The 12,738-nt window shown below is 42.8% G+C and overlaps 1 protein-coding gene across 4 annotated transcripts in view; it reads right to left on the bottom strand.

Annotated features, from left to right (window-relative positions):
- Positions 1-251: 251 nt before the first annotated feature.
- Positions 252-12,738, bottom strand: part of LOC120932570 (cationic amino acid transporter 2-like) — a 77,400-nt gene continuing 64,913 nt past the window's right edge. For all 4 annotated transcript variants that reach the window (XM_040345053.1, XM_040345054.1, XM_040345052.1 and 1 more), the window contains 5 exons: positions 11,650-11,752; positions 10,988-11,124; positions 4,182-4,348; positions 3,831-3,939; positions 252-1,221 (listed from right to left, as the gene is read on the bottom strand). In XM_040345053.1, coding sequence (XP_040200987.1) covers positions 1,082-1,221; positions 3,831-3,939; positions 4,182-4,348; positions 10,988-11,124; positions 11,650-11,752 — 656 coding nt within the window. In that variant the 3' untranslated portion in view covers positions 252-1,081. The remainder of the gene's footprint in view (positions 1,222-3,830; positions 3,940-4,181; positions 4,349-10,987; positions 11,125-11,649; positions 11,753-12,738) is intronic.

Genomic DNA, 12,738 nt, shown 5'->3' with positions numbered 1-12,738 from the left:
TAGGTGGCACATCATATGATGTGCCATCCTTTCATTCCTAACACATTACCCAGTCCATATCCGTATAGATATCCAGCATGGTATTTTTGCCCATTGAGATCAGATGTTTTAAAAGTGTTCATTAATTATTTTTTTGGTGTGTGTGTCTAGCTGACAAAGATTGTAACCTATTCTCCACTGTGACTGAAATGGTGTCCTAAAAAGTGTCTCACAAGTGAGGGCTAAATCTCCCTCAAATGCAACAATTTTGAGCAAAATTAAGTGCTACAAAATAGTCACTGTCAATGGGACTTTTGGTGTTTAACTTTTGGAAGCTCATTGACACATTTTGTAGCTGTATGTTTTGCTACATTTGAGTGTTGCATTTGTAGGAAGATTTCAATTTCTAATTTTTGCTGCATTGGGGTTGATTTAGTAAAATGGGTAAGTGCAACTCTGTAGTAAAAAGTACAAACGGCCTTTGCGGATGTTGGCTTGTAGTTTCAATTAACTACCCTGGTGCTTTTGGGGTGGGTGTCCTCTGATTTAATTTTTGTGTCAGAAGCTGTGCTACGCGGTGCAAAGCCTCCTTATGAGGCCACATTCTCTTCTGATGCACTGTTATTACCTGGTACAGGTAAAGCTCGGCCTAGTAATACTAGCTACATGAGACTATGCTCAGCAATTGGGGGCTTGTTTCCATTTGAGATGAGAAGTATTGCTTTTCTGCAACAAAGAAAAGAGAATTTGTCCACCTGGCTATGTACTGTAGAGTGTATGACTATCAAACAGAATCAGATACATGTACGTGAATTGAATTACTTTCCAAAGTATTTCACCTGCAGTTTTAAATGTACAGAAGTTTATCTTTAACAAATATGAATTGATATCCTGTGCACAGCACAAAATAGAGGTAAATTCATTCATAAATTTTGAGTTGTACTCATTTGTAAAGTTTTCAGTCCTTGGAAAAATAATCCATAACTTTTTGTAATTGTAAATGGTGGACTAAGTTAGGTGGAGAATCTAAAAGTGGTTAATAATAAAACCACTGGTTCTTGTAAATTCAGCATTACGCTCCACTACATTCTGTCATGGTTTATCAACTGAGTTGAACGTCAAAGAACTGTGTCTTGGATCCCATGTTCTCTGCAGTGTCATCAATTGTCTGCAGGACAGTAACTGGTGTATTCAGTCTTTCTGCACTGTGGTGGATCCCATAGCCAAAATAGATAATGAAACCTGCAAGAGAAAAAAATGAACAGCCATAGTCTGCATTATTTAGGTGTTGTAAAGAAAATAGGATGTGTTTTTATATATAGTAGTTCCAATTATCAACTACTTGCTGTTTAACATTACTGTGGGCAGATGGCTTTATTCCCTTGTGACGTATCAAGTTTACAGGCACGCTCCTCATTTGTATTTGTCAGTAGGCTCACAGCCAATGATTATGGCTGTGAACCTGCTGATGACTGCCCAGCACAGAAATCACTGTTTGTAAACTTGGACTGGCTGGAGAAAGAAGCAACCAGATCTAAGTAAAATCAACACACTTGTTAGAAAATTTTGAAAAAACAGAAACCATCTACTTTGTTACAAAATGTATACAATAACTGTGCCTGTCTTTTAATAAAAAAAAAGTGCTCAAATAACACCAAAAGAAAGCTCTTGCATACAGTGTTGCATGATCATGCAGGGTAAAATAGTACAGTTCTCAATAGTAAAAATTGTATTTTCAAGTGGTGAAGGCAGAATTCTAGCTTGACACACAGGCAGTGTCAACAGAGAGCTGGGGAGAGTTTGGTAGGAAAGAATAAAACAAAGGTGTGTTGGAAGTATTTTGTTTTCCCTTGGATCAGATGGGCATAGACCCCCATACACACTATTAAGCCTCATGCACGCAGTCTGATTTCTGGAAGGCCGAGCATCTGATCTTTGTAAAAGATTTGTCTAGCATACTAAACATATGCAAATTGTTTGACAAACACGAACGTAGTGATGTAATATGAGTATAAAGGGTAAATTCATTTCTCAAGCGCCCCCCTCTGCTAATTTCATGTTAGAATTTAGGTGATAAATACTTTTTTAAAATACATTTGGCATAACTACATCATTATCACCAGCAAAGCAGCTTCATTATTCCATTTAAAGAAGATTTTGACATTTCATCAATTGCCGCGTCACGAATGTTAATTCTAGATTACCAACGGTAGTTTACAAGACCGAACTCTTCCCAGTCGTTCCTCGATTCCGAGCAGCGTGTTTTGTACTTTTTGGTGACAGATTTCTGTATTGACCATCTGAAAATCAGATGTTGAGTTTACATCAGGCAATTTTTTTTATTAGCCTGCTCATCCAGCTTTTGTCTGACGAAAAAGTAAAATCGTCTGTCAAATGCACTGTACTAATGATCCGAAAATCTGCAGACAGCTCGTCTTACAAATTTTCTCATCTGATTTTCATATTGTGTGTACGAGGCCTTAGATTTTCTGCTTATTTTTGTCTTCGGATCTAACAAAACCATGTAACATGAGGTCAAACCTTAAAGTGGATGTACACCCTCGATACACCCAGTGAAGTGAATAGCCTCAGATGATACACAGATTAACCAAATCTCCCTACATAGGTTTTATATGTATATCTGCTGTGTTCACATTTATATGCTGTTTACAAAGTTCAGATTTTGTTAGATTTTTCTCTTCCTGGTTAATGCCTGGGCATACAGCCAAGATAGCTAAAATTGCTGATTGGAGGAAAGGCGCACACACCCCCTCTCTTTATAGGCAGATACTCTCATGCCGTGTACACATGATCATTTTTTGGGTTGTAAAAAACTGTTTTTTAAAACGATCATGTGTGGGCATGAGAGGATTTTTCAGATTCTGAAAAACGGGCAAACATTTTTTCGAACATGCGCTATTTTTTTTTTTTCTCACAACGTTTTAAACTATGTTGTTTTTTGGGTTGTAAAAAATGATCGTGTGTGTAGGCTTTAAGGATGTGAAAAACCTGTGCATGCTCAGAAGCAAGTTATGAGACGGGAGCGCTCGTTCTGGTATAACTACTGTTCGTAATGGAGTAAGCACATTCATCACGCTGTAACAGACAGAAAAGCGTGAATCGTCTTTTACTTTCACGAAATCAGCTAAAGCTGCCCAAAGGGTGGCGCCATCCGAATGGAACTTCCCCTTTTATAGTGCCGTTGTACGTCACCGCGCTTTGCTAGAGCATTTTTTTTTTTCATGATCGTGTGTAGGCAACGCCGTTTTAATGATGAAGTTGAAAAAAAACTTATTTCCTAGAGCCTGAAAAACTTTTTTTTTACAACCCGAAAAATTATCGTGTGTACGCGGCATCAGAGCTGTTTTGTAATAGGAGCTGCTCTCTGCTACTCTATTTCAGCAACCTCCTTTGACAAAAGATTCAGGCTGCTTTTGTCTAAAAAGTATGTCAGGAGTTCTCAGGCTGATAACAGAGGAACCCATTTAGAAGAGAGCTATAAGACTTGGCTCATTGAAAAGAGATAACAAAATACTGCAGATATATGTGCCCAGCTCAAATTTCATGAATCGGTTTACATCCACTTTAAAAGTTTTTTTAATTTGCATGAAATCAGGCAGGCCCTTGCACTACATGGTTTTGGTAAATCTGAAGACAAAAATCTGCAGTAAATGTAATAGTGTGTATGGGAGCTAAATGTGGCCCTGGTTAAGACTATAAATCTGTTTTTTGGTTTTGTTTTTTATATAAAAGCTAACATTGGATGTTCATGTGTATCTTCCCCTATTTTCTAGTATTATTGATGGTCTCTTCATAATGTATCTAGTAGAACCTTTGGAACGGTAACTTACCAATCCCCATCCAGACAGCATAACGGAGCCATGTGTCTGCACTCAGCTGAACCATCAAATAGATGTTAACTAGGATGCTCAGAATAGGTAGGAATGGCAGACATGGAACCTACAAATAACACCAATGTATAAGAATTATTTAAACTTTTTTTTATTTATTGATTAAAATTTTCCAACAAAAAGTGAATAATTGTCATCTGTACAAAGTAGCGTAGCCCAAATGGAAACACACTGCAGTGCAGAAAATGGAATTATGCTGAGCTGCACACTGAATTAACCCAGCCCCCCCCCCCCCCCCCCCCCAAAAAAAAAGACCATACTACGATATGATAACAAATGTGTAAAACTCACCATGAATGCTGCTCGGCTCTGGTTTTGTGGTTGCCTCCAAATAAAGAGGGTGATTGCTACAATGCCAAGGAGTGCCAGGGCAAGTGGAATAACACACCAAAGTACACCAGACAGGATGTATTGGGAACATGTTGTAGATAACACACTCGCTATACAGACTAGGACCGCTGAAAGTAGATAATATTTATTTCTATGAATCTGCTCTTTTTCTCGTAACTGATTTACAGAATTTTTTTTAATAACGTGTAAGCTAAAAGCTTTGTTTTTTTTTTAATGCATTCTTTATTTATTGAAAGTTTTCTCAATTATTATTTATTTTCTTCTGTGAATTGAGTTTAATGCCTGTTCATGCAGTATTTTCATAGCGTTTTGCAGTAAATTCAGCAAAAGGGTATAGTGAAATGACAGCTTCGGGATTGTATACCATATGAACATGAATATGGTGGAATAAACACTTGTAAAATTTCCCCAAGCATAAGAAAAACTATAAGACCCAATAATAATTTCAACATAATCCAATTAAATGTATTTTATCAAATTTATAAATTCATGCCATTGTGTGGGGTTTGTGTCACTGGATTATGAGAGGACATATAATCAGCATGATAAAGGTTTTTACCATATGAAGCTACAGGTTTAGTAAAAAAAATAAGTAAGTATGCACATGAGATTAGGTAATGTAATGTGATTTGTACATAACTGTTGAATGGGATGTGTTTATGATGCATTATTGTGGATTTGTAAGAAATGCTTGTTGTAAAGCAAGTGTAGCAATGGGTTTGCAGCAGGACTTATGTGTCCTAAGAACTTGCAGTTTGGATGAATCTTTTTATGAAGTATAGATGTAAGTGATCTCATAGTAATAAGAATCCTTCTACCCTGGAATTCTTGCTCTGCGATTAAGCTTGACAAAGTGAAATGCATTCGCATTCAGAGAAGCAGGTGGAGCAGCCTTTGTACTCAAAAATACCAATGAATCTTCATATGAGGATTTTATGTTGGCGAGTGGCTTCTTTTTCTTTGTTTGCAAGGTTATTACTGATGTGCAGTAAGTATATTACCCAAGGATGTAAATTTAAATAGGTTCAAAAATCTTACACAAAAACTAACAGGAAACGGGAAGTGCTCTTCTCTCTTTATAGTATACAGCAGACATCACAAAATGGCGACCGCAGGCCATATGCGGACTGATCCAATCCGGACCTGCGGTTGTGCCATTTAGGAGCTAATTCTGCAGAGCAGAGATTGGGAGACCGGACAGAGCATGAAAGAGAGAGGCACAATAGCGCTGCATTGAGCTTGGGAGCCGCCTTAGATAACTTTGCAGAAAACCTAGCAGGTGATTGGTTGATAGGACACAAAGCGGTCCTAGCAACCAATTACCAGCTTGGTAATATGCAAAGTTAAATGCGTTGTAAAGTCTTGGGTTTTTAACCTTAATTCTAATCTATGTTTGTTCACAGGTCTTCACAGGTGAGTATAAAGTGGCTGTACAAGCTCCCAGAGGAGCTGGCTCCCAGTTGATGGTGGCTTCACATGTGGACTCTCTGACCAGAAGTGCATTCTTTGATCAAAAGTGCCTGAGTTAAAAACCAGGAGTTTGAAACGGGAGGTAAGACAGGAGTCATCATTATTTTTTCCAATCACTGATCCAGAACAAGCTTGCAGCTAATAAAGTTGGAACTCTTGATATATAGATTTAGCGGTGCAGCAGACGCTCTCATCTTAGTCTGCTCACCCCAGGGATAGTGAGAGCAGGACGCTCTAAAACGAGTCGGCTCTCCCCAGGGATAGTGCAGCCAGGCAGGGTCCTCCCAGCTCTCGGCTGCTGCAGACACAGCACAAAAAAACAGGACTAAAACCACCCCCCCCCCACACCCCCCTAGCCAATTGATCCAGGGTTGCACCGATCGCCGTTAAGGGGTCAGGAAGGAATTTTTTTCCCCGATCACTGCAGATTGGCACAGCACGCCTGGGGTTTTTCGCCTTCCTCTGGACCAATCGGGGAGAGAAGACTCAACGAGTGACGGCTCACTTGGACAGTCTTCCACCCATCACCATATAAGACCCCCCCAATCAACATTACTTCCCTGCGTTTTTTTCTGCGACCATGGGTTACCTAAAATACTCTGCAGAAACCATCCGGGAACTAAAACCATTTGCCCCTATACTCCCAGTTGTCACCAAAAAAGCTCTAAGGAATGAACGACTGTTGAGAATCAATCGACGATCAACAGTCAAAAACTACGCGCAGGTACCCCAGCCCAAGCGCATAATATGCGCTTTGGTCAACACAAGATCGGCAGTAAAACACCGACAAGAAATCTATGATTTCATCCTTCAACACGATCTAGACTGCCTCTTCATCACAGAAAGCTGGCTGACAGCCGACTGCAACACCATTCTAGCAGAATTGGTGCCAGCAAATTATCACATTCAAATGCAAAACAGAGTGGGGCAAAGAGGAGGGGGGGGCCTGGCGGTGATCCACAAGACTCACCTCTCGATCACCAAACCAGTCCTTCAAAACTCGCTTCCATTCATGGAAACCCTCACTCTGCAGCTGCAAACAAATCCCCAAGATACGGTCCATATGCTACTTTGCTATAGACCACCAGGCCCAAAAACGCACCTTCTCACGTCATTGACTGAATTCATCTCCACATATACCCTAAACATCAAACACCTTTTGGTGCTTGGGGATTTCAACCTCTGGGCCAACTCCTCGCTGGACCCCGTAGCCGACGCCTGCATCGACCATCTGGAAGGATTAGGTCTGCAGCAACTAATACAAGGCCCCACTCATGCCTCAGGCCATACGCTCGATCTCATTTTCAAACAAGATTTGGAAATTGACGTCCTGGGAAATAAGCCGCAACCATGGACCGATCACCATGCCATCAAATTCACAATCACCAAAAATGCCAGCCCAAAAAAAACGACAAAACCGGTGACAACTCACTGGACTAGATCTCAGAAGAAGCTCCACTCGGAAATCTTCAAAACAACACAACAAAAACAAACAGCCACAGAAACACTTGACACCATCAACAAGGCGCTACTACAGTCAGCTGACTTAGTAGCACCAAAACGCAAAACTTGCATCCGGAAAAACAACTCCAGCTGGTTTAATGACCAGCTGATGTTGCTAAAGCAAGAGCGTAGAAGAGCAGAAGCTGCGTGGAAAAGGTGCTCTTCAGATAAAAACCACACCATTTACAAGATAATAACAAAGAAATATCACAAAGAAATCTTCACGGCCAAAAAAAATAATTTCTCCAACATCATCGCAAATGCCCTTAACCGCCCCCGAGAACTCTTCAAGCTGGTCACTCAGACTATGAATCCAGGTTGTTTAGAGGCCCCCAATTCTGATTCACAAGAATTTTGCAACGAATTATCGGATTATTTCATTAATAAAATTGAAAAAATCTGTGAAAGTATTCAGCAAAATGGAACCGTCACCAACTTCCCCCCAAATCACAAACCTAATACCCACATAAATCCGTCGCAACCACCAAAGTTCACTCTAAAACCCATTTCCATCGATGCCACTAAAAACATCATCGGGACTCTGCATAATAGCACAGCACCCAATGATATCATCCCCACTAAACTGCTGAAAGAAAGTGCCGATATACTGGCACCAGCTATCACGCAGCTCATTAACCAATCATTCAAGGAGGGCATGGTGCCCACCTTGCTAAAACAAGGTACAATAAAACCAATTCTAAAAAAAACTACCCTCGACCCCAAAGACCCAAACAACCGGAGGCCCATAACCGCTCTAAATGTCTTCTCCAAGGTAATGGAGAAAGTAGTTGTACAACAGCTGCAACTGCATTTAGACACTCATAAATTACTCGATCCCTTTCAATCAGGCTTCCGTCCGGGTCACGGAACAGAAACGGCGCTGCTTAAAATATGGGATGACGCTCTAGAGGCCGCAGACAAAGGCGAATCTTGTCTCCTGATACTGCTGGACCTAAGCGCGGCTTTTGACACTGTAGACCACAGACTACTACTGGCTAGGCTAGCTGAAGTAGCCGGAGTCGCTGAAGGTGTTTTACCCTGGTTCTCCTCCTTCTTGGAAAACCGATCACAAATAGTGAAACTGGGGTCTTTCACTTCTGAAAAACGTACAGTGTCATGCGGAGTCCCTCAGGGATCTCCCTTATCGCCCTTATTGTTTAATATCTATCTTTGCCCTCTCTTTGAAATCATCAGTAACCAGAAGTTACTTTACCACTCCTATGCAGACGACACACAACTGTATTTCCGCATCTGCAACAAAAAGGATCATTCTCTTGGACTAGAGAAATGCCTCACTCTAATAGATAACTGGATGACAAACAGTTATCTTAAACTCAATGGTTCGAAAACAGAACTTCTCCTGTTTCACGCTAACCGGAAAAATCACCCCGCGTCAACATGGACTCCCCCACCCATTTTGGGTAAAACTATCACCCCTAGCACCAAAGTCAAAAGTCTCTGAGTCATTTTCGATACCTACATGACAATGGATGCACAAATAGGGTCAGTAGTCAGCGGATCCCACCATCTGCTGCGCCTACTACGCAGACTCACGCCCTTTATCCCGAAAGAGGACATTGCAGTCGTGGTGGGAACAATCATCAATTCCAGACTCGACTACGCAAATGCCCTCTATCTAGGACTCCCCAAATACCAAATCACTCGTCTGCAAGTCGTTCAAAATACGGCCACTCGACTAGTGACTGGGAAAAAAACATGGGAATCAATCTCACCTTCACTGAGATCCCTTCATTGGTTGCCAGTAAAAGACAGAATCACTTTCAAGGCACTCTGCCTAATACATAAGTGTATTCAAGGCAACGCCCCCCAATATCTATGTGAAAAAATAAAAGCCCATAACCCCAATCGCATTCTGCGATCCACCAATCAAAACCTCCTCCAGATACCCAAGGCCAGATACAAGTCCAAAGGAGATCGAAGATTTGCAGTCCAGGGACCTCGCCTGTGGAATGCACTACCAACCACCATCCGACTGGAGTCGGACCACTTGGCCTTCAGGAGAAAGATTAAAACCCATCTCTTCTGAGGTCAAGGGGTTCCTTACCCATGAAATGGATACAGCGCCCAGAGGCGATTCAGTTCGCATGTGTTGCGCTTTACAAGTCTCTCTCTCTCTCTCTCTCTCTCTCTATGCATTAAAGGGACACTAAAGGTACTCGTTTTTTTCACCTTAATGCATCCTATGCATTAAGGTGAAAAAACATCTGACAATACGACCCCAGCCCCCGTTTTACTAACCTGAGCCCGTTCACCTGCTGCGCTCGCCCCAGACGTCCTCTTCGCTGCTCAGCCTGGTCGTTGATTGATTTAGAGTGGATGAATTGAAAGCAGTGCAGCCATTGGCTCACGCTGCTGTCAATCGCATCCAATGACGCGGTGTGCCGAGGGTTGGCCCGAGTGATACAGTGAGCGGCTACAGCTGCTGGCTGTATCACGGGAGCACGCCCGCAAGAACTTACCACAATGCAAGCTCGCTTGAAGTACCAGAGACAGCCGCCGAGGGACCCCAGAAGACGTGGATCGGGGCCACTCTGTGCAAAATGAGCTGCACATTGTTATTTTAAAAAAAAAATTCTCTTTACAACCCCTGTAAGGTGAAAAACCTTCTGTGCTGCAGCTGCCCTCCGACCCCCCCCCCCTTTTCTTACCTCAACTCGATCATTCCAGCAGCAAGCACAAGCCCAGCATCTCCAGCCGCTGTCTTGGGTCTTCATTGGATAGATTGGCTCCCACTGCTGTCGATCAAATCCAGTGACAAGGGATCTAAACAAACCTTTACAATCTCTTTAACTTCGGCAGCTCCCACTCCCACCCTCCATGCAGCGCTACTGTGCCTCTCTCTCATGATCTGTCCTGTCTCCTGATCTCTGCTCTGTGTGCCTGTTAGGTAGCGGAGTAAGGTGAAAAGAGGAATTGGCTCTGAAGGATGGAGGATCAGGGGATGCTTGTGAACTTTCAGAGAGCTCTACAATGGGTGGGGAATGTGTGTAAAGGGGCAAGCAAACTACCCTGTGTGTGGGGGGCAGACAAGATTCCTGGGGGGGGGGGGTGTAAAGGGGCAGAGCATAAAACTGAATATTGGAGGGTGATGTGAGGGGAGCAGGAAAGACTACTGGGGGGAAGGTGCTGTAAAGGGGCAGAACACACTGATGTTAAGGGGCAGAAAGGACTGCTGTGGGAAGTGATGTAAAGGGGCAGAGCAGACTACTGTGTGGGTGGGGGTGAATGGGGGGTGGGGTGAAGGGAGCAGAAAGCACCAGTGGGTGGGTGATTAAAGGGGCAGAGCTTACTACTGGGGGGATGATGTGAAGTAGGAGAAAGGATAGGGGGGGTGGGGTTGTGATGTGAAGGGAGCAGAGAAAACTATTGTGTTTGGTGGGGGGTAATGTGAAGTGGGCAGAAATGACTAACAGGGGGAGGGGGATTTGAGTGGGGCAGAGGACACTACTGGGGGAGTGATGCGAGAAGGCCAAAGGACACTACTGTGGGGGTGGGGATGTGAATGGGGGTTCAGAACACTACTGTAAAGGGGCAGAGGACACTGATGTAAGAACAGGATTGTGATTTAAGAGGAGAGGGGGGCTGTGATGTGACGGATCTGAGTGATTGGAAGAACATGTGATTCGGACCTCGGCTGGAAGAAAGTTTTACTGATTGGACCTCCGTGAACCATTACTCCTGGTATACAGGATATGGCCAATCCTAGCTAAGACATTTGATATCTTAGTGATTGAAGAGTAAAGTCTATTTACCTATTGCCATTACACTCCGTGATACCAGTGTCGAGGAGCGAGCTGAACCAATAACTGATGGCCTTGGATCTGTGATATTATCATGGCACTCTATACTTCCATTAGTTGCTTGTGTAGTTTCTGTCTGTATCTGGTACCTAGCAGAAACACAAATCATTCTTGTCATCTTGCAGTAATATTATGCAGCAGTAAAATAGGTAATTATGGTTATGAAGGGTATAGGCTAATTTCCAAGGCAAATAGTCCTGTATTTATCGGCGTATAACACGCACAGGCGTATAACACGCACCCTAACTTTAAGAGGGAAGTTTCATGAAAAAAAACTTCCACTTCCCCCTGCGTATAACACGCAGGTACAGTTTACCCTCTATTTTCAGGGTAAAAAAGTGAGTGTTATACGCCAATAAATACAGTATATGTAGCACTACCCCCGGAGGAGCTGATGGTTTGTTTTGGGTGGCACGTTACCTTGTGGCTCTTCCGCCGTCCTAGGGGTGTATGGTGCATATAGGATATACGTGCCTATAATAGGCTTACAAAATGACCACAGCCTTAATTTTTCAAAGACACTATTCACCTTCCCTACCCTTCTCAGCCACATTATTATATTTACTACTAAACTACGCATATACTACATGCAAATACAACATCATTAAAATTACCTCAGCAGAATGACACATGAAGACACCAACGTGTAGGCCAAAAGAGTCCCTATTGACATCATATCCACCAAGGCCTTCAAGTCAAACAGGAAAGCCATGAGAGCTGTGGACCAGAACATTATCAAAGAGGCATCAGACTACCGAATGCGAATATACAGCCCTACATCCCAATGTGTATAGTATAGCTATGCTTTGCCCTATGGTTATTGTGGCAACATTCTTCCCCCGCATACTATAATTTGAAACTATTAAACTTTGCTTGTAAAATTAAGGGTGTGATACATTTTTTTTTATAGTTAAGCTACATCCATACTCTCAGTCAACTTTAAGTAAGTTTAAAGGGATTGTAAAGGTTTGTTTTTTTATTTTCGAAATAACTTCCTTTAAGCTAGTGCATTGTTGGTTTACTTACCTTTTCTTTCGATTTCCATTCTAAATGTTTTTTTTTCTTTGTCTGAATTTCTCACTTCCTGTTTCTCCTCAGTAAGCTTGCCCCCATCATCCGCGCTGCTCTGGCTGGGGTTCACAACGTCTCCCCGCAGGCATGTAGTCCCAAGGAGGGGGGCGAGCACGCTGACTAACACCCAGCCAGAACAGCTCGGATGATGGGGGCAAGCTTACTGAGGAGAAACAGGAAGTGAGAAATTCAGGCAAAAAAAATAAACATTAAGATAGGGAAATCGAAAGAAAAGGTAAGTGAACCAACAATGCACTAGCTTAACCACTTAAGGACCGCCTCCTGCATATATACGTCGGCAGAATGGCACGGCTGGGCACATCAACGTATATGTACGTTGATCTTTAAGCCCAGCCGTGGTCCGACCCGGTCCGAAGCTGCGGGACCAGCGGACCCGATCACCGCTGGAGTCCCGCGATCGGTCCCCGGAGCTGAAGAACGGGGAGAGCTGTGTGTAAACACGGCTTCCCCGTTCTTCACTGTGGCGGTGTCATCAATCGTGTGATCTCTTTTATAGGGATCCACAATCGATGACGTCACACCTACAGCCACACCCCCCTACAGTTGTAAACACACATTAGGTGACACATAACCCCTTCAGCGCCCCCTGTGGTTAACTCCCAAACTGCAAC

Source organism: Rana temporaria, chromosome 3, assembly GCF_905171775.1.
Source record: "Rana temporaria chromosome 3, aRanTem1.1, whole genome shotgun sequence".
In the NCBI taxonomy this organism is placed as follows: Eukaryota; Metazoa; Chordata; class Amphibia; order Anura; family Ranidae; genus Rana; species Rana temporaria.
Note: the sequence above shows the minus strand (reverse complement) of the source record. Positions and strands in the feature narration are given on the sequence as shown.